At 43.7% G+C, this 21,535-nt stretch overlaps 1 protein-coding gene across 2 annotated transcripts in view; it reads right to left on the reverse strand.

Annotated features, from left to right (window-relative positions):
• Positions 1-21,535, reverse strand: part of Cacna2d3 (calcium voltage-gated channel auxiliary subunit alpha2delta 3) — an 810,117-nt gene that overhangs the window by 146,008 nt on the left and 642,574 nt on the right. For both annotated transcript variants that reach the window (XM_021181598.1, XM_029469011.1), the window contains 7 exons: positions 13,716-13,787; positions 13,375-13,436; positions 11,986-12,053; positions 8,095-8,140; positions 7,838-7,935; positions 5,416-5,509; positions 2,060-2,155 (listed from right to left, as the gene is read on the reverse strand). In XM_021181598.1, the coding sequence (XP_021037257.1) occupies positions 2,060-2,155; positions 5,416-5,509; positions 7,838-7,935; positions 8,095-8,140; positions 11,986-12,053; positions 13,375-13,436; positions 13,716-13,787 (536 nt within the window). The remainder of the gene's footprint in view (positions 1-2,059; positions 2,156-5,415; positions 5,510-7,837; positions 7,936-8,094; positions 8,141-11,985; positions 12,054-13,374; positions 13,437-13,715; positions 13,788-21,535) is intronic.

Below are 21,535 nucleotides of genomic sequence, written 5' to 3' on the forward strand. Positions count from 1 at the left end.
GCTCCACTATGTTCATAGCAGCCTTATTTATAATAGCCAGAAGCTGGAAAGAACCCAGATGCCCCTCAACAGAGGAATGGATACAGAAAATGTGGTACTATTCCTCTGTCTTAAAGGGAAAAAGCAAAGAAAAAAATGGCACAAAAAAATGGAGTCTGATTTATATTGGCCAACGACTCTTGAGCTCACAGCCTGCTCTGTAGTATGATTGGTATATCAGGTGCAACTCCACTGAAAATAATTGAGTTTCCCTCTCTCAGCAGCTATCATTTATGAATAGCTTCTTTGCTGGGGGCTTTGTGTCCACTTCATCTCTCAGCCCTTTGGAGTCATTGGTCAAAAGGGTCCTATAGACTCTGCTAAACATGATCGGATATTACTAATGCTATTGGTTACTCTCCACAACTGTACAGTGAGACCCTATTGCTAAAGCCACCATATAGTTGCTATGGTATTAAAAAAAAATGAAGAAATCTAACTGGCACTCAACTGGAAGCCTTACTTCCACCAACTAGCAATCAGAGTGTTAGAAAGGTATTATACATGCTACCAGAGGAGACAGAGATCACTAACCTCACCCAGTTATAAACCCTGCATGCTAGAAGAATACCAGCTATGATATGTCCAATGGGGCAATAATGGCAGAAAAGGTTAGGGGAGTGAGTAGCCACTTTTCATTGGATTTAAGGTCATACTCATACGCAACACTGTTAGTGAGGCCAAGAACCTGAGGCTAGGTAGGTCATGGGCCCAGGAGAAACCTACTACTACTATTATTTGCTTGTTTTTCATATCAGTACCAGCAACAGTACAATCTGCTTCTCTAAGAAACAGAAAATCTATTTCTGTCTCTGCTCATTCTCTGGATCTTCCACAGAGAAGGCAATGTGCAGCTCAATCCTTGTCCTTCCGCAACCTGGTTTCTAGAAAAGGCCTTGTTTGGGGGTAAAAGGCTAAGGAGAGCTTTAAAAATTCAAGCTGCAGTGAAAGAGAACTTCCAGAGTAATCGACGTGAGCCTCTGGAAAAGAGACAGCAAAAGTCCTTGAGAGCGAAGTCAAAGCCAATCTCTCCAAACATCTAAAAGCAGACTCATTTACCATTTGTCAAACTTGGCTGGTGCCAGGGTCCTATCCAACAGGAAGGGACACCGCTGAACTGGACCTTTAGAGAAGGGACAGCTCCCTCATGAGACCTCAAGGGTCAGCCCCTCTCAAGCTCATGGCCACAGTGTGGATTACCACTGTCCCTGAAGGTCCATTGTGAAAAGCTTGCTAGGAACCTCTGAACTTAGTCAGGTATTAAACACCTCAAACTTTGCTGAATCTTAGCATTTGTCCCTGACCTAACAATGCCCCTGTGTCAGAGAAAAGAGATTGAGAAAAAGTTAAGTATCAATGAACTTAGAGAAGATTCAGACTATTGGCCCATGCTGGTGAAACACCCATATACTGACCAAAGACTTTAAACTCCTTAAGAATGGGGACTAGCATCACTGGATAAGCTGCTGGGTGCTAGATTGAGCTACTATTTGTCCCTGTTCCTTGAGTTCTCTTTGGAGTTACATGGAGACAGTATCAATCCTGGTACCTTCAGAGAGCCCACCTCTGGCTGAGAGGCTGTGTCCTTTCAAGCTGAGCATGGAGGTGCAGAGGTTTATCGAAACACAAACAACCAAATCAGGAGCAGATCTGAGACCCTGGCAGTAATTCCTGGGAATAGCTTTAGGACCAGTGCCCTAATCGCGAGTCAAGAGCCCAGCATGTCCTTCCCGACAGCTGTCCCTCGGCAGGGTATCATCTCCCAAGGGAAGTCTGAGATGACTCACCAGGCAGGAGAGGACTCCAGGACAGTGGACAGAAGCCAATGGGTTTAAAGAACAAAGGGTTGTGTGGGAGCAACTGACAGGTGAACACATGTACTGGGGCCCTCATGGTAGGAGAGAGAGACAGGCTCTCAGTAGGCTTTAGGTGGCCTGGACTTTAAGAAATGAAATAAGCTGCCTTTGAATCTCTGCTTTAAGGAGTTCACTGGGTCCCGCAGAGGGGGCCTCCTACTTACTGATTGGTGAGTTGTTCGGCCCCCACAAACAGGTTGACTCTTGAGAGGCCTGTGCGAGTGCCGAGGAAGGCGACCTCTACACCCTTGTCAGAATTCCTGAAACAGAACAGCAGACGTCAGGGAGTGCTTCTAGACAGTAAGCAGATAATGGCTTTTACATCTCAAGACTCACAGGATGTTTGACAAAACGGCAGCTTTGAAACCTGAACTTTAAAAGTCACCAGGGAAACTCGCACAGGCGAGCATGTATTCCTCCACGCATGCGCCAAGGTCAGGCTAGTCATTTCTATCTCTGACACAGCGTGCAAGAAAAGACTTGAAGGAAGGGTGAGGGGAACCCCTGCTGACAAATACAGCAAGAGCAAGAAAAATGACACTTGCAACCATAAACACTTCCTTCTCGTTGTAAGGCTCGTGGTAGAAGCCTAGAGAAAGCAGCCTGAGACTTAGAGGAAGGAAGGGCAGATGTCCATGGGTCGTTTTCACTGTGATGCTACCAGGTATATTTTTAGTCTTGAGTCTGTTGGTTGGGTCTTCCCCGTGGAAGGAAACAAGGAGTCATTGAACCAACTTTGTAGTATCCCACAACCTGGGATTCTACACAGCTGGAAAGAATTTATAGCTTTGACTGGAACACACAGCTCATTCTAAAAAATGTTCCCAAAGAGAAGAGTGAAATAATGTTTACAAAGTATTCTCCAAAAGGCTCATGTGCTGGGGACTTGGTCCTTGGGTGGTGGGCGCTATTTTGGGAATTCTGGTAACTTGAGGAGAATGTACCTATTTGGTGAGAGGAAGTCACTGGAGGTAGACATAGGGGGAGTCTCGTCTCTGGCTCTTTTCTCCTCTCCCCCTCCTCTTCTTCCTCCTCTTCTCTCCCCTCCTGTTTCTCTACCCCTCTCTGTCTCTGTCTGTCTGTCTGTCTGTCTGTCTCCCTCTCTCATTTATAATGAAGTGGAGCAAAGAACTCTCTCATGCCATAGACTGTTGCCACCACAATGCCCTATACAAACACATGAGGCCAAGAGACTGTGAATGGAACTCTCTGAAACTGTGAGTCAAAATGAATCCTCTATCACTCTGCCTGCTTCTGTCGGGAGTTCAGTTAAAGCCAGAAAAAAGGCAATAACCATAAATGGTGTCTTCCAACATCCCCTCTAAAGAGCTTCATGCACAGAAATGCCAACAACTGTCTTTAAAAAGGACATTCTCTATATCAGTGTTCATCTTCCAGAGCAGAGTAGCATCTGAGCCTGTTTTCTAGGAAAAGTCCTTTTCCACAAACATGTAAATTATGAATATGATGGCCATCCTGGAGCTGCTTTTCTGTCTTGGATGCAAGTGGCAATTTGTTACAAAGCACCATCTGTGATAATTTTTGATTTCTTAGTTTTTGACAGTAGATGAGGTGGCCAGCACTACTTTTAAGTATATAAGTGGTGAATAAAAACTAACATGATGTGTTTGGCTCTGTTTGTAGCTCACACCAAATTGGAAGGCTATCCAATCAGTTACAGATGTACTCAGTGGGACAAGCTACCATTTAAGACATCTGTAGCATGCATGAAAGATGATTCAGCAACCTTTGCTCCAAATTCTGAGTTTCAGAAGACCCTAAATGAAACATTACATATTTCTGAGAGAAAGAAACCCTAGATAGGCTTTGATTCTTTCCCATCCTTCTAAGGAATATGGTCTGTGCAGGTAAGAGGATAGCTCAAAGAATAATGAGCATGGCAGTCTCTCCTTGGAGCCCTACCATCATGTCAGACTTCCCACTAGAAGTTTCCCGTGGTGAGACCATACCTCTTGTATCTGGAAAGGCTCTGGCCATGCCTAGCTAGGGTTTGCACCTCCTTCTTTATCTTCTATCCTATAAAACAGCACTATTTTCCCAATAGTTATTGTGCCAATATGGTCATGAAAACAGGAGGCTCAGCCTTCCTCCAGTCACACCACAAATCACCAGCAGGTCATAGCATAGGGTGGAGGAGCTCAACCTTTGAAACAAGCTACATGTGGGCTTTGACCATTTGTGCCCATCCTGATATGTATGGCATATGCATGGATGTCCCCGAGCCTTGCTGCTGTTCCTGCCCAACTATACTCTATTTTATATGCAGTCATAGAGAGGTTGTTTGTATTTATTTTTTGAAAAAAGCAGATCTGTTTATCATAGTCTCCTTCTTAAAACCCTTCAATGGTGTTCCAAAATCCAAAATTTTGAGGATGGGGACACAACTCAGTGATAGAACACTTGCCTAACATGTGCCACACACCAGCATCATTCCAAAATCTCTATTCTGACCATCAACGTCCAGATTTTCTCCACCTACTGCCGTTTCCTCTCATGACCTTCCACCACCCCACTACTCTCCACATTTCTCAGTAATCCCAAATTCTTTAAATGTGGGGACTATTTTCTCTCTCCATGCCTCTGGATCCTGCCAGTTCATCTTACTGAAGTTCCCATTGCCCTTGGACTGGTGCTGTCTCCCTCACCAACTCTGTCCTGTCATAACCTCCCTGTCCATTCTTCCGCCTTCACTGCAGTGTTTATGAGTGTAAATGACTTCATATACCCAAAGAAGCCATGAAGACACTCGCTATCCGTCATCTGTCTGGGTTACCTCTGCGTCCCTAGTGCCTCTCTAGTACACACAGAACACACACACTTGTGAATGAATGAATGAATGAATGAATGTCAATGAAAGCAGAACCAGTAATAGATATAACAGAGAGAAAAGTAGAAGCAAAGGAAGAAACCAACAAATAGGAATCCAAAGAGAACTGAAGCCTCTACCACTTGAGGGCCTAGGGAGAATGAGAGTAAAAACACTACAATAATAAGCTGTTAACACTGTTCTAGCCCAAGTTTTTGACTTCAACTACTCTTGATTTCCCCCACTTACACCCCCTCTTCCACTTCAGATATAAAACCACAGGGCAGTAACCGACACCCACTGAAAAACAGTTATCCTTTTCCCAAGCCTACTCACAACCTCTCCTGGCCTCCTCCCAAGTTTACTCCAGCCTGGGTGGGGGCGAGGGGGAGCTGTGGCAAGGCTGGAAGCTCCTTCCACCACCCCTACCCCCCAATCCTCGGAAGTGTCACCCTAACTCCACATACTGAATTTCATGTAATGTTAAAACTCAACAAATTACATGTCAAGCCCCCGAGTTGCCATCCAAGCCCCTGCCACTGTGCTGCCTCTAGCTTTTGTGGTTAGGAGCTTAGGGGAAAATTAAAGAACTTTAACACCAGGCTCCTAAAATGGTTTAGTTCCTTAAACCATAACCATATTTTGGAGCTTGAGTGGAAATGGCCATGGAGGGGGACATATGCAGCCACTTACTCAGATTTGTTGAGGGCCAGGCTCGTCCAATAGGCTTCAATAGGGGCGCTCACCACAGCATCAAAAAGGACTTCTTGAATCAATTCTTTGTCACCTGTTGGGAAGGACAGAAGACAAGAAGGCTTTGGTTAGGCTCCAAGGAAGGGTACCATAGAGGTTTCTGGGAATGGTATGAGGTGTCAGCAGGCTGTTCTTATTGCTTTATGAGTTAACTTCCCACTGGTTGAAAATATGAAACAGTCCGATATCTGATACACTGGAAATACCAGCAGGCCCCAAGCAATGGAACTAGACAGTAGCAAGCAGAAAGGCTTGGGTGTCCTACACTTTGGTTTTCTGCTCTCTCCTCCAGCTCACCCAGCTCACAATTCATGCCAGAGCCAGCATGCTGAGTCTTAATTTGAGAGATGGGAAGCCAGAACTTCTGGAAAAGCTGGATCTAGCCATGCTGCCTCTGACCCTCACTACAGCCATCACTTGTTCAGCAGGCTGCATTCAGCACTGTATGAGAATGGAATTCCACCACTGATAATTACGGGTACTCATAGAATGGGATGTCTTCCATTTAAGACTTTTCCTCATGTTAAAGGGGACAGATGTCTCTATCCAAAAGTCTACTGGGCAGAGTTCTGTGAAAGATGTAGGAGATCATGAGCCTGGAAGAGGCTTCTTAGAGGCAGGCTGAGTACTAAGAGCAGAAGGGATGAAGAATAAACACTATAGACAATTTCATGCATTGTCAGAAAGATGGTACATAGGTTGAGATGTGATTGTGTCCTGTGGATAAGGCAAACAAACTCAATGGAGATAAATCATCCACACAAGCAACTTCCTAAGTCTGAGAAATAAAAGCTGTACGTATATCTGTGTATTATACTATTGTATCAAGTAATATAGGGCTGGAAGTATATCCTAAGGGTTCCTTAACTGAAATGTATGTATGTGTGTATATATATTTCACACACACACACACATCATACATAAACTTTGGACAGGACCACAAACAACAAGGGAATTTTCTACATGGTGTGATGTCACTATCGTTGTTTAAATGTTTTTCAGATTTGAGATTTTGCAATTTTGGACGAGGAATGGTAAATTCTGTTTATAACATTTAACATGCAAGATAATGAAAAGAAAGCTATAGTCTGTTCACAGATACCTACTTAAACAGCATCAGTATGCTAAGACTTTATAATTGGGGAAAAAAATAGAGGAAAGTAGCTCTTTGGGGAGGGGGAGGGAGAGGGAAGGGCCGGGATGTGTAAAGGCTTCAGTACCAGCTCTGATGTTTCTTCCTGAAGAAGCCCCTGAAGCAAACATCACAACATATTAGGAAGCCAAGTGGTGGTTAAAAGAAGCGGAATTCAGAACTGCAGAGCAGCACAGAGGCTCGGAGTTTGAGTCTGAGCACCCACATGGTGTGTCACAACCATCTTTAACTCCAGTTTCAGTGATCCAATGCTCTCTTCTGGTCTCTGTGGATACCAGGCACTCAGGTGGCACACAGGTGTGCATGTAGGCAAAACACCCATACACATAAGAAAAATACTGGTTTTTTTAAAAAATAAACTTAATTTAAAATATATTCTCATAGTATTTCTATGCTTGAGATGTGGTTTTTAAGATAATAATTAACAAGTCAAAGAAATGAAAAATTGGTCTCATCTGCTGCCTCCTACCAGAGGATAGCCCTCAAAGAAAACCTAGCCCACGAAACTGTCACTGCACAGCTGGAGAATCTTCACACACCTCTGCTGGGATTGCTGTAGTTATTCCCTAACACACCACATAGTTTCCCATCATTGATAAGTGATGTACATTGAGAGGGGAGCAGGTGCCACGATTCTTTTAGGTGACTCCTTCTGTTCAATTTGCAGGTACTGTAACTGTCATGTAATCGGGGGGTCTGCTAATTTCTCAGGGGAGTATCCAAAGCTGTTGCTGTTGGTGCATGGATGGGAGTCCCCCTTCTACTTCTTGGCCACAGTCATCAGCCCTTTATTTCTCACAGAAAATTGCCAAGGGATATTGGTAGTAATAGGAGAAGAGGCAACAGATGTTGGTTGCACTGCCTGTTCTGGGGAATCATGAGACTAGGTTCAGCTCTAGCAGGAGATAATTTTTTGGCTGGCCTTAGTTCTTCATTTTTAGAATAGGGGGACTGGAATTGTGATCTCTGCCCATCTTTATCATCTCCATCTTACCCAGTTGCTTAGCAAGAAGGCTTGGGAGAGCAGACACAATGTGATTAAGAATACTATGGTCATCACCTACATGATTTATCATGTTTTCCTATAGGAAAAGACTTGGCTGGGTAAAACATAGAAAACCAAAGCTGCTCTTGAAACCTAGGCTTCCTCAATGGTTTGCAGCTTCTGCCCTCCCCATGCCCACAAGCATGCCTGGAGAGCACACTCACATTGAAGCAGAGGCTCCTTGCCTTTGAGGTAGAGCTTAATGGCTTCCAGTTGAGATAGATGGCGGTGTTCTGGGTGCAGGTCAGTGTTGCAGTAGGACCTAAGAATGGGACAGGGTCCCAAAGGAGAACATATATAAATATTTATGGTTTATCCCCCCATTTGCATTTGGACCAGAAAAACTGGGTAAAAGGGCAAACAAGTAGAAAACAAAGAGGGCAACAAATACTGAAGCTGATGAAGGACACTTGGCTCTTACCATTCATCTGCCAAGGACACGTCAGGATGTTCTAAGTCATGGAGGCCTGGGAGTCAAAACACAAAGCTTTCATGAGTAAGGATCACTCTTCTCCATCTTCCTATATGATGTAGATTATGATGTAGAATCATCCTCCATCTTCCTATAGACCTCAAATACTCTAGGATGGCATGTGTGAGGGGGAAGGTTCACAGTAAATATGAACCCCAAAGGGATGTGCTGGGGAACAACGATTCCGGACTCATGTACAAAGTTACCCAAACAACTCTTTTACCCCATTGTGGCCAGCACTGCCATACTTCCTTTGTATTCACGCCAGAGAAATCTCAACCTCATGAAAATGAAGGGCGTTTCTAAGAGGATGGCTAGGAAGACAGACTCTGGAGCTACACGGGGACTGAGAACCAGGCCAGGCCATTAAACCTTCTGTGATGCTAACAGGTCTATGCCATTAGTTAGTTATGTGGGTAAAATTATAGGTTGAATGAAATGATATTATCAATACGCAATTATTTTCAACCAGTGATAAAAGATGCTAGTAGTTGTTACAGGAACCTAAGTGAAAGAGAGTCATCAATCTAGAAAAGTAGTTAGTAGAACTGAGGCTGGCGTGCAACCTAGGAGTTTCCCAGAACACCACAGACTTCCTCATCTGTAACGTGGTTTTGATATGGTTTGTCTTTCAGAGGGGTGTGTGTGTGTGTGTGTGTGTGTGTGTTGGGAACTTTAACCCCAAAAAGATAGCATTGAGAGAGTGGGAATTTCTAAGGATGGGATTTAATACAAAGTGAAGAGATTAATGTAGTAGCCCCAGGAATGGCTCTCTTACTTTCTTACTTGCACTGGTGGCTCTGCTACATCCAGCAATATTTCTTCCTGCCTTTGCCATGTTGTGTTGAACTTTGAGCCTCTAAAACTGTAAACTAAAGAAACTTTTATAGGGTCTTAGCTTTGGGTATTACAATACAGCGACATGAATAAGATAATATTCTGTGGAGTCACTATTTCATTGATTCCAATGGATCATCTTCAGGGAAGTTTTTCTGCGTATGCTTGGGGACGCTGATGATGTTTATAACGTGGAGTCAGTTCCTCACATGATTCACTTTTCTCCAGTTGCCATGTCAAATGTAGATGCATAAAATACTAGATGTACCACATAATATTGCTCAGTGCTATAGGGACTGAGCTGTTGAACCCTTGGTAATATAAATGTTAACCCTTGAGTTATATCAACTTTCCCATCCAAGAAATATTCTCAAAAGCTCTACAAGATGGTTAAATAAGCTAGTGATTGGTTCCTAAGGTAATCTTATTAATGCTTTCCCTCCCTCCCTTCCTTTCCCCCTCCCTTCCTACTCCCTTCTCCTCCTTACTACCTACTTCCTTTTCCCCTCACTTCCTTCAATATTTTTCCTGAGGAAAGTACAAGTCTGTGATAGATGCTGAGAGGATGGCAATGGACCAAACACCTTGCAGACAAGAAAGCATTGAGAGGGGCAGGGAGGACAGAGATAGATAGGAAGGCTTCACTCAGGAGCTTTGCTTCAGTTCTACCTGTGGTGGTCAGGCTGAAAAAAGTGATTTTTAAACAAAGAATAAAGCAAAGAGGCCTGTGAGGCCTGAGGATGGCAGGGAGAGAGCTCACTACAGGAGTGACAGGAGTGGAGGCCTTTCTGTGGTCTCTGTTTTTCCAGGATGCTGAGTTGAAGGTATCAGGCTTATTCCCTTCTCTCACTACAGTTTAATCAGTCCTTCATCCCTGACGCTCACCCTGTCTCAGTCTCACAGACCCCACAGATGAGATCCGAGGTACTAGTTTCTCTATTATTTCTTCTCTGATTTCTTGGATATCAAACAAATGTAAAATTTCTCTAGTTCTTTCCCTTCTAATTTTGATCCTTTTAAAAATAAAACCATACCCAATGAAGCTGAGTGTAATAACATACACTCAATTTACTCAGTAATCATTATGCATAATTATGCAAAAGAAGCAACTGTCAAAAGAGGTTATGAAAAGTCACAGCATCAGCTCAGGCTTCAAGATTCAACAGTGTTTTAGGGATACTGGGGACTGAGCCTAGAATGTGGTACCTGCTAGGCCAATGCTCTACAGCTGGGCTAAACCTTCAGCCCTGAGCCCTTACAATTTTGAGTATATCTTTATATTCATTATCTTAGTAGCAGCTGGCATTGGCAAAGCATATGGAGAACCCAGTCATCTTGTGGAGTAGCCTTCCCAACTACAGAACCCATGAAATATGGGTACCATCAGCAAGGAACTTTCCACTCCAAGAACAGAAGGGAGCTATGATCAGCCCAAAGCTCTCAGTGCTGATGAGCTTTTGGCTAGCAGCCTTAGGGAAAGCAGCTTTCCTGGGCTCTTTTACTCAGGGAGCTGACAGGGCTGAGTTGTTTTATTTACAGAGGACCCATGGAGAGAGGAAGATCTGATCTCATTTGTGTGGATAACCAGACACTAGCCCCCTTGCTGAGTATTCAAACTAATTTCTTGCTTAGTTCTGAATTTCTCTCAGTGCAATGGTTCAGCCTAAACAGCTGTGGAACACACAGGAAGCAGATAGTGAGCAGAGAAATGGTCCAAAAGTCAGCAAAGACAATTGTGGGCAGGAGAGAAAGCCAGAGAGAAGAGAGGGGGAGCAGAAACTAGAGAATAGAAGAAGGGAGGAATGGAAAGAAGGAGGGAGCAGAGGGAGAGAGAGACAGAGAGACAGAGAGACAGAGAGACAAAGAAACAAGAGAGGGAAAGGAAGGGAGGGACAGGCTAGGGGACAAATGGTCTACTAAAGACATCTCTTTCTCTTCTGACCATAAGTCATTTTCTCAGTTTTACCTCAAATGTGTTGGGCATTAATTTTATTGCTTCAGGGGCACTGATGGCCTCAAAACTACATATGGCTCATGGAAGTAGAAATTCTATAAATGGTAGCACAGCTTTTAAGAAAACATCCTTTTGAGTATATCTTGTTGAGGTCACAAGGTTCACTTGTTCTCTTATATATCTTTGAGAAGAGAGGCTATATGTTTGGCTCTTAAACTGGTACATCCTTACTTCTACCCAGCACCTGGTGGAGCCCTCTACTCTCCCTTCTGTTCCATAATACATCATGGCCCCTTGCCAGATAAAACCCAATGCCCATGAAACATTGGAGAGCTCGTGGGCAGATGGACCTGACCTAATAAAGGGACCTGACCCTTTAAACATCATGCTCACCTAATTCCAAGTGTTCATAATACTGGAAATGGTAACTGGTTAGAATCTGTGGGCTGTTGGGGTATATCAAGGGCAATTTCTGTGATAGCAACTTTATACTTGATGGATTTAGGGATGGCTAAAGTCTATGGGAGTCACTGTCCACTTGTTCTTTATGGAGATGGAAGATCTTAGAGCTACATGACTCTACTTCCACTTCCCAACCTCTGTCAGTGTCTTCAAGTGGTCACATTTCCCATGGGCAAAGGGTAGCACAAAACCAATGAGATGTGTGGTCCAACTACACAAAGCAAAGCCTTCCAGATCTTTCTTTGCATTGGTCCTTCTCAAACTTGAGTTTTTACATTAATTTCCTTTTTCCACAAAAGCCGAATGTCAGAATAGTAAAGGTGGTATGAGATTCCCATAATTTGCTTCCACAACTTTATGGGTAAAAGAATATAATAAAGCCAGCCACTGGTTGGGGTTCCCACCATTCAGAAACCCACACAAAATTGACAAGAAAAACAACATCTAAAGGGCAGTGATTTGAGTCAAGTGCCCAAATCACCAGCCAGAGGCTTGGAAGTCACACATGCTCTTCAGTTCTCTGGGATTTAGTTCTCGGTCTTCCTCCCCATGCCCAAGGATAAGCCAACCCAAGTTTTGCCTCTTACCTTCTTCAATGGTTACATTCCCTCGGAAGAAGTACTTCCCATGGCCCCTGGAGAGCGCCACACCTAAACTGTGCGGAGAAACAAAGCAAACCTTGAAGTCTAGGGCACCGGCTGGACAGACTTGTGGGCTAACATTGTGTGTGTGTGTGTGTGTTGTTTTTTTTTTTTTATTTTCCATTTTCACATTTCCATTTCATGTTCTGTAAACAATTTTTCCAACAGTTTACTTTCAAAAACCTCACTGATTATAGTGGGTGTTGGTTTTTCTGAGGCTCAAGCAGCTGCTTCAAAGTCATTTCTGATTGGAAATGCCAGCGGCAACTGGCTGCCGTTGTGTTTGCAAGATTTGTGGCCAACAGCTTGTCCCTCCAGAAAGCCCTCCCCTGCATGTCCTCCCAAGGCCACACACCCTGCTCCTTGCTACCACCTTACACACCTCTGCTCTGACCTTCCTCGGAGATCTCCAGTCCCCAGAAATATTGACCCCCCTTCTCAAGGGCAAAAGCAAGAACTCCCATGACACTCAATGTAGTAGCATGAGCATATGTCTGGCTTTTGAGCCTGGTCCACTTCCTAGTCTAACAGCTTTCCCACATTCTTATTGCTTGATTTAAATGTCTTTCTGTTTTTGGCCTAAAGTAAGAGACTGCTTTTTTAAAAACAGTCCCTTCTTTTGGCAAAGCCATTTAGTGGCTCGTGTGTTTCTTGATTCCTCTTGGTTCCAAATTGCATCTGCTCATAGTCCTTGGCAGTGCATGACAGTGATGCTAGAATATACTTTTCAGATTAATCTAGACTAATTAACTTCTCCTTTGACTCTGAAAGATACCAATTCAGAGCATAAGGCAACCCTGTTAAAATAAGTTTTTGTTTTTTTATTTCATTTTGTTTTCTACAAATCACATAACAACAGTGGAAGGCCACTTCAGAATGTTCCATACAATTTTTTTTTTAGGATTATAACAGAGAGACAACACAGAAGGACATTCAACAAAGTTGAAAAGGAAGCACAAGGTGGGGATGAAATGCCACCTGCAGGATTACTGGGTGATGAAAGTAGAAAGTGAGCAATGGATTTTAGAAAGTAGCAGGTGAGATGGTGACAGCCTAGTGACCCTCTCAACTGGTCTCCTCCACCCTTCCTGGGATCCCTGGAGATTTGGTGTTGGGAATGGGATGTGAGGCCGGCCGTGGCAAATGGATGGACTACTTGGGTGGGCCTGAACCATCTTCCCCATTTTCAAACAAAGACAGAAAGCAGCCTTGGGCAAAGCCCCTTCCTTAATCTTTCTGGCCTTTGGGCAGATGATGAGCTCTGAGGGGCCAGCAGGCTGGGTACAAACACACTGAGAGGTCTGATGGAAAGGCCATGATTCTGGTCAGCTCTACCTGAAAGGAGTACCCTTGATGTCTGTATAGTAGTAGTCATTGGTCATCACCAAAACCCGTTTCTAGATCAGAGGGGGAAAAGTCATAGAGAAAAGAAAACATGGTTAGTCTGCTAGGTGATGTTCTTCAGAAACCAACAATAAAATAAAATAAAATAAAATTTTAAAAAATGGAAACACTGCGAACTGGTTAACAATAGCACTACATGAGTCTTGTTAGAGATAAGTAAAGACAAGAGAGAAGCGAACTCGGCCAAAGATATTTATTCCAGATAGAACCTTCAAAGCTAATTTTCTTTTTGAACAGTAGCTTGTTTTAATGAAGGTTTGAGAAAAAGGTACCCCTTTGTCCACGGTCTTCTTCACTTCCATGGAGAATTTCCCAGTCTTCCGATTTACCATGGCATTTCGTAACTAGAACAAGAAAATAAAATCAGAAGTTAATGCCTCCCTGGATTTTCATGTCATTGGGTGCCTGGCCACAGACATCCCTATATAGGATTCCCGGCAATCCTTCATGTTTCTGCATATAAGGCTAAACATGCAGATCTCTAAATCAGCTCTCCAGGGAAGAATACAGCTTCTCTGCCACTCCTGGACCATGGGGGTGGTGGTGGTGAACAAGGACAAATGACTTTCAATTCCGAATTGGGGGACACAAGTGAACCCCACATCCTTGGACGCTCCTGGACGATGGGAGGAGGTGAACAAGGACAAATGACTTTCAATTCCGAATTGGGGGACACAAGTGAACCCCACATCCTTGGACGCTCCTGGACGATGGGAGGAGGTGAACAAGGACAAATGACTTTCAACTCTGATTTGGGGAGTGTAAGTGAACCCCTTAGAGGCAGCAACAGGAGAGGCCTCAGGATGTGGATGAGTCCAGAGGTCAGAGAATGAACTCTAGGCAATCTGCTAAAACTATCAACAAATGAGAATGTCTCTGGGGGACAAGTTCGTTTTCAAAAAGGGTACCGATTTGTCATGAAGAAATCATTTTTCATATGATAATCAAGTTTAAAGACATTTTTCTAAACAGTAGTTGAAAAGATGGGGGGGGGGCACTGGGGAGACAGTAACTCTTTCCATAATGTGAATCAACTTCATATGGTCACCCAATTAATGGTCTTGCTGACAGGACAGTGACCAGCGCTGACCCTGCTTCTGAGTTTTGGAGGTCCCATTTTGGAACAGTGAGCCTGGTTTGCCTCCCCTCCCCCTGGCTGACCTTATCTAATTACCTGTGGCCTTCCATGAGTTCAGAGGAGGACAGCAGCCTGGGTGATGAAGGATGTGCCATCATGGGCAGCAAGGGTACATGACAGGAAAGGCCATTTAATGGGATGGGAACAAAGGCTGGCAGGCCAGCCCATGGGGAACTGTTCTTTTTCTGTCTGCACTTCAGGTTTTTTGTTTTGTTTTATTTTTTGGTTTTAATTTCTTTTTTCCTTTGAGGAGCTTGCGAGAGATGGGGCTGATAGAAAACGGCAGGGTTTGCAAGCACCCCAAATTTGATTCAGGGCTGTCTAGATTTGGGTTCACATTCCCATCTTCTGTGTGAGAGAGAGTAAAAGCATAATTTTTAGCTGGAGGCATGTATAAAATAAAACATATATTTTACTTTAGATATTTTTTTAACAACACATAATGGGCATTTCTGGAAATATTTTCCCATTTTAACTTTTGTGGTTTGGGATGGAGAGAGCTGGTCCTAATTAAGTCTACTTTCTAACTTTTAAGAACGGGCTCAATTTATCTTTAACATGGTTTTCATTTTTCCTCTTTCTGGTGCCTGCCTAAAGCCATTTGGGACCTTCCCCTCTCAAGTTCCCCAGGCAAGTCAGAGATTAGGTCAGCCTCTCCTAGCCAACCCACCCCCGGACCCCCGGTAGCAAAGAACAATTAGCATGGGGCCAAGGAGGGCCCAAGGCCAGGGTCATTGATGCTTTCTGGAGGCAAAGGTTTCAACAGTTATTCTAGTCTTACAAGGAAAATAAGCTCTCCTTCCTGAGTACCCCTCGGGAGGAAGGCCAGACCACTGTCACATAGAAACAGACTCGAGAGATACGATGGTGTCACCTAGTACTTTATGATGACAGGCAAATCAGTACTTTCTCTGTGCCTCAGTTTCCCGAGCACAGCAGCCACCTTATATAAGAAGTAGACAGGCAACACGCAGACAAGTGCTCACTACACACTAACTACTCTCCATTCCGTGACCATCCTCTATTCTGACCACCACTCTCACCAGCAGGCATCATCATCATCATCATCATCATCATCATCAATTTCTCTGCAACCAACCATCTTCCTCCTCACCTGGCTAGGGTGACAGATGCCTGCTATCAGCTAAGGGACTCAGTATTCATGCACTGGTTGGCTGGACATCCATGTCCATCCTCGTACCAACCTCTCTCCAGCTTCTTTGACCTTGCACTGAATGAAAAACACACCTTGTGCTGAGGATACTTTTGCACATCCACAGACTCCATTTCCTTTCCTCACTGGCCAGAGCCCACTGAGTGACATCTCCTCTACCTCAGCAGACTTCAACTTTCTACTCCTAATTCTGTAAAGCTAGATAGACTGAGATGGGACAGTGTGGGGCATCAGGGGGCCAAAGGTAGCAAGGATCTCTTTACTGATGCATACTGCTGATTTTTCAATCTCTTTGTGCCTCAACATCTTCTTCGGTCATTTGTCCAATCAAAACGGACCCTGGGTGAAGCCATCTGGACCCATAGTGCCTGGCAGGAGCTTTCTAATCTATAGTCATCAGATTATTGGGAAGCTCCCATTATTGGTAGCTATTGTTAACTGAGTCCTTCCTGCTGCCCAGACACTAATTCTAAAACTCACAGAACTGACTTTTGTGTTTCTATTCCTGTACCTACTTGACTGGAGGAAAAACTGAGGCCTTGGACTAAGACTCTTGCCCAAGTAATCAAGGATCTCTTAAACCCAGGCTCCTGGTGCTGCAAAGATGGGTCAGTGATTAAGAGTGCTTTCTACTCTTGCAGAGACCTGGGCTTGGTTCCTAGTATCCTCAGTAGGCAGCTCATAACCACCTATGACTCCAGCTTTAGATGTTGTGATGCCCTCTTCTGGCTTCAAAGGTATTTTTTCATGCATGTGGGGTACATACCTATACATACAAACACACACACACACACAAGTTCCTAACCTCTGGTACCTAAATCAGAGGATAAACTTATCTTATTACTAATATAAAATTATATATATTTTTATTTCTTGATTTCTCAAAGGACAAGTTTTAGAAGTTGACTATATCCTGGTTTTACAACCCAATAGCTAGGTCTTCTAGACACTTCAATCCCTGGGATCCAGAACCTATTGGGAGGTGATATTCTGTCCTCACTATCAGGGGAGTGAAGAGATTAATGGTTGAAATGCACTCTGCAAGGTTGGAACATTCCAGAAAAGACACTCTTCTATCTTAATGGGTTGTGCCAAGAGTTCTGTGCACGTAATCATGCAAGAAGTCAGTGGCACCCACACATAAGGGAGGCCCACAGAGCTCAGACAAGAATGGTGAGCAACAACAATCTCGCCTTCCCTGCAGAAAGTGGGAAAAGCATGGCCGCTGGTGCTGTTCTGAACAGCCTTTGAACTTGCCACTGCCTGGATTTGTAATCATGAACATCTGGGGAAAATGAAAAGGGCTTGGCAGAGGAAAACTTTAAAAATAATCTTTGTGTGTCCATATGTTAGCTGATTAAGCTGTCATTAAAAATCACATGCATAGATGCTTGACTTAGCACACCCAAAGAAAGGCAAGAAAGGGATGGCAATGGTGGACAGTACCTTTTGTGTTCCCTAGCAGATCCTGGGCATCTATGCAGTGACCAGAGACAGCACTCATTACAATGAGATGAATAAATACCACAAAAGGCAAAACCTCCTCTAGGGATATAAAAATTTAGCCCCTGATCAGCCTCTGGACTGTACCCTGGTACCTGGTTCTCAACACTTTCCTGGAGTCCTTGGGGATCCTCAGCTTGTGTGTCCCATCAAAGCACCTACTTTTCTAGTATCATGTTAAATTAACGCTGGATGCTCATTCCACCTGAGGTCTGCTGCTCTTCCCTCTTAGGAAGAGCCCACTGAAGGAAGCTTTCCCGGGAGATAGAGAGGTAATCGTAGATTGAGTCTTGTGTAATGACAGCCCATTGTCTTGGTGGTGAATTATTGTCCAGTTAAGGACAGAGCTTTCAACTTTCAGAGGCCTACTCTTCTGAGTCCCTAATTATAAGTTACCTAATCAAGTGTGAAGATGGAAGAGAGTGTGAGACAGGGCAGGTAAATAGCAATTTCTTTACCAAGAAAACATTCAATCAGTACATGAAGGCAGCAGGCACAGAGAGCCCCAGCCACAAATCCCCTTCCTTTCCACATCAGCTTGGGCACACAGGGAGTGGAGGTTCTAGGGATCAAGCATGAGGTTCAGAAAGAGAGAACACTGTACAAAGAAGAAGAAAGGCCTTGGGAGTGTATGACCAAAGGTCTCAGAATATGTCCCAGTTTGAGACCCTCATAGGGCTTTGGGAAGAAAGGGCTCTGGAGACACTTTCCAAGAGACTCATGGGAAGGAGTATGGGCTTTCTGAGGGCAGTAGGAGACAGGCTTACACTACAACCACACGGGTTCCAGTTGGGTTAGAAACAGAATCCGTAGTGCCGTGGCTGAAAGACTGATAAAGATTCAGAGCAAGGTAGCCCCCCATTCTATGGGCCATCAGTCAGGGCTGTAGCAAATAAAAGAGCTAGGGGTATGCTCAAACCACAGACAGCTCCAAGAAAACTGATTCTTTTCAAGGACCTCTACACAATCTTAACCCTTTTGTGCTTTTCTTCCATGGGTGGGCTTTTTCCTGAGACTGTGTGCTTTCACTGTACCACTTAACATATGCTCAACTAACAATTCAAACTGAATTAAATTTGCTCCAATTGGATGCATGATTTATATGCAGCCCCTTTCCAAAGCAGGACTTGGTAGCTCATTTTCAAGAACTTTCCTTGCTGCAAGGGGGGTGCAGGGGGTTCACTTTACTTCACAGTGAAACTTCACTTGTGGGCTGGAGAGATGGCTCAGTGGTTAAGAGCAATGGCTGCTCATCCAGAGGTCCTTGGTTCAATTCCCAGCATCCACATGGAGACTCCAACCATCTATACTGAGATCTGGGCCCTCTGCTACCTGATGCTCTCTTCTGTCATACAGGCATACACGCATATAGAACACTCACATAAACAAACAAACAAACAAACAAACAAATAAATCTTAAAGAAACCACTTCACTTGCTTGCCCTTATGATATCCTTCTTTGATCATTATTTTTCATGACTGTGAGGTGAGAAACTCAGAGACCACTGGCTTGGATGATTGTGGTGCCTGTTGAAGAATGGGGAAGGGTATATGTGTCTGCCATGTTTAGCCAAAGAAAAGGCTTCTGTTTTCTGCTCAAAACGCTCACAACACCATCATAAGGATGGATATTTACTTTGTAGTCACTTTGTAAAAACACACTACATGTATGGGATACCAAATGGAGTCTTCCGGGACTCTGGAACTCTAGGGCCTTCTCCGTGGCACACTAGAGTGGGTGTGTTAAGGACACAGGCTTGGGACCAGATAGCCTGATGTGTACCTTTGGACTGTGGCAGTTTGAAAGAAAATGGCTCCCACAGGCAGTGGCACTATTATGAGATGTGGTCTGTTGGGGTAGATGGGGCTCTGTTTGAGGAGGTGTGTCAGGCCTCTGGGGTGGGCTTTTAGGTTTTAGATGCTCAAGCCCAACTCAGTGTGGCTCACTTGCTCTTCCTGCTGCCTGCTAATCCAGATGTAGAACTCTAGGCTCCTTCTATCTACAGCACCATGTGTGCCTATAGACTACCATGCTTTCTACCATGAGAGTAAACCCCTGAACTGTAAGCCAGCCCCAGTTAAATGTTGTCCTTTATAAGAGTTGCATGGTTAAGGCATTTCTTCCCAGCAATAGGAATGCTAACTAAAACAGACTGTGACATAAGTTCTCTGCCTCAGTTTCCTCAACTGCAAAATAGGGATAATTCTGGATGGGACTGTAATGAACTCATCATTACACTGAGGGAGGGACTGTACACAAGAAAAGTTCCTTATTTGGCATCTATTGTGACTTATATGAGCCTTTTCTATTTATAGAAATAATCATGTTCACTGTGGAAAATTCAGCAACAACTAAAATGTAACAGGAATAAAACTGAAAACCATCCTTAATTCCTTCAGCCATCTCTGGGAATTTCATCCCTGAAACCATATTCACACAAACAATAAAAACAGACTCATCAAGTTGTATCTATATGTATTTGTGCACATGCTCATTCACATATACCCACACACTCACTCAAATATATATATATATATATATATATATATATATATATATATATGTGTGTGTGTGTGTGTGTGTGTGTGTGTGTGTGTATGTATATATATATATGTGTGTATATATATATATATATATATATATATATATATAAAATATTATATGTAGTATTCAAAGAAAAAGAGACTATCACATTGAGAGTTGGACCAAATATGGGAAGGTTGGAGGGAGGATGATTAGGAGGGGCAGGAAGAAGAAACGGAAGGAGGAAAAATACAAATTAAAAGAAAATTAAGACACTTTTTGTTTCCCTGGAGATGATCCTCTCTGGTTACACAGACAGTGATGACACATGGGCCACCTAAATATCTGTCTTTTCACAATAATTGACATGATATTTGATACTATGGTGACATCGGAAGTCACAAGCACACTTCTCTGTGTGCTCTGCCTTTCTCTTGTGTGTGTTTGTATAGGTACATGTATGTACATGTAGTTGTATGCACAAGTGGTTGTACATGTGTATGTGTACACATGTGAGAGGTGAGGGCCAGAGTTTAAAGTTGGATTTTATCCCTCAAAAAAGGATCTCTTGCTGGGCCCCATTAGAAGAGATCAGGCCCCTCCTCCCCGGTACTGAGATTACAACTGGAATTGCATCATTCATGGCCAGCTTTCTACAGGGGTTCTGGGGATCAACCTCAGCCACCCCCCCCATTTGCACAGCAAGCACTTCACCAATGAACATCCTTTCAGCCCCTTTATTTTAATCTTGGCCAGACTATTTTACAAAATCTTTAAGTGACATATGTGATACCGTGTCATTTTTGGAAGTATGCAGCAGGGTCTAATGCTATAAATGTGCTCATTAAATTATACACGAGCCTTGCTGTCCATGGGAAGTAGGATGCTCCAGTCAGTTTCTCTGCATCCAGGCAGGCTTTGCTGATGTGGCCCAGAAAGCTCTGCTTCCACAGTCCTTTACCCACATTGTCCTGAACCCTGTCCTTAGTCACTTAGTTGCAAACTTCTGCATTAGCACATTGGTATGTGGACCTCTGTGCATTCCTCATAAGAGAATGTGTTACACAGATTTTCAAAATTCTCCAATAGTTCCTTTGGGCACAGATCCACAGGAGAGATGGTGAGTTAAGTTTTCCTATGTCAAGCACATTCATATTAAAAGAACTAATGCCTTGGGCTTCTTGCCACAGAGCACCAGACAAAAAATAGCCAGCGGCCAATTGGAATATGAAGAATATGGTAAATATGAGAGTAGACACCTAGAATCCAGCCCTGTAAGTTAGATGACAATGAAATGCATGCTTGGAATCTGATACTTGAAACTCCACCCACAAAGGAAAACGAGATAAGAGACAAAAATCATTTCAGAACCATGAATAGCAAAAGGAGATGCCCTCCTCCTCACCACACACACACACACCCACACACACACAGGACTAGCAGGAACACTGGGGATAGTAAGAGGGAAATGGGACTTGGGAAGTATGGGATAGTATGACCAAGTCTTCCATCCTCGGTGATGACAATAGAAAAGATGAAAAATCCTGCCTATGGTAAATACCAACACTTCTAAGAAAGAAGCAGAGAGCATCCTTTTGAGGTCAAAACAGCATGGGAAACGGTGACCATAGAAGATAAAGCAAGCAGAAGCTACTCAAAGGACCAGGGTAGGAATTAGCACTGTGATCCCTGAGGGAGGGCCCATTTCCAGCATCCTTACATAGTCACACGATGGTATAAGCACTTTTTTTTT

Source organism: Mus caroli, chromosome 14, assembly GCF_900094665.2.
Source record: "Mus caroli chromosome 14, CAROLI_EIJ_v1.1, whole genome shotgun sequence".
Lineage (NCBI taxonomy): Eukaryota > Metazoa > Chordata > Mammalia > Rodentia > Muridae > Mus > Mus caroli.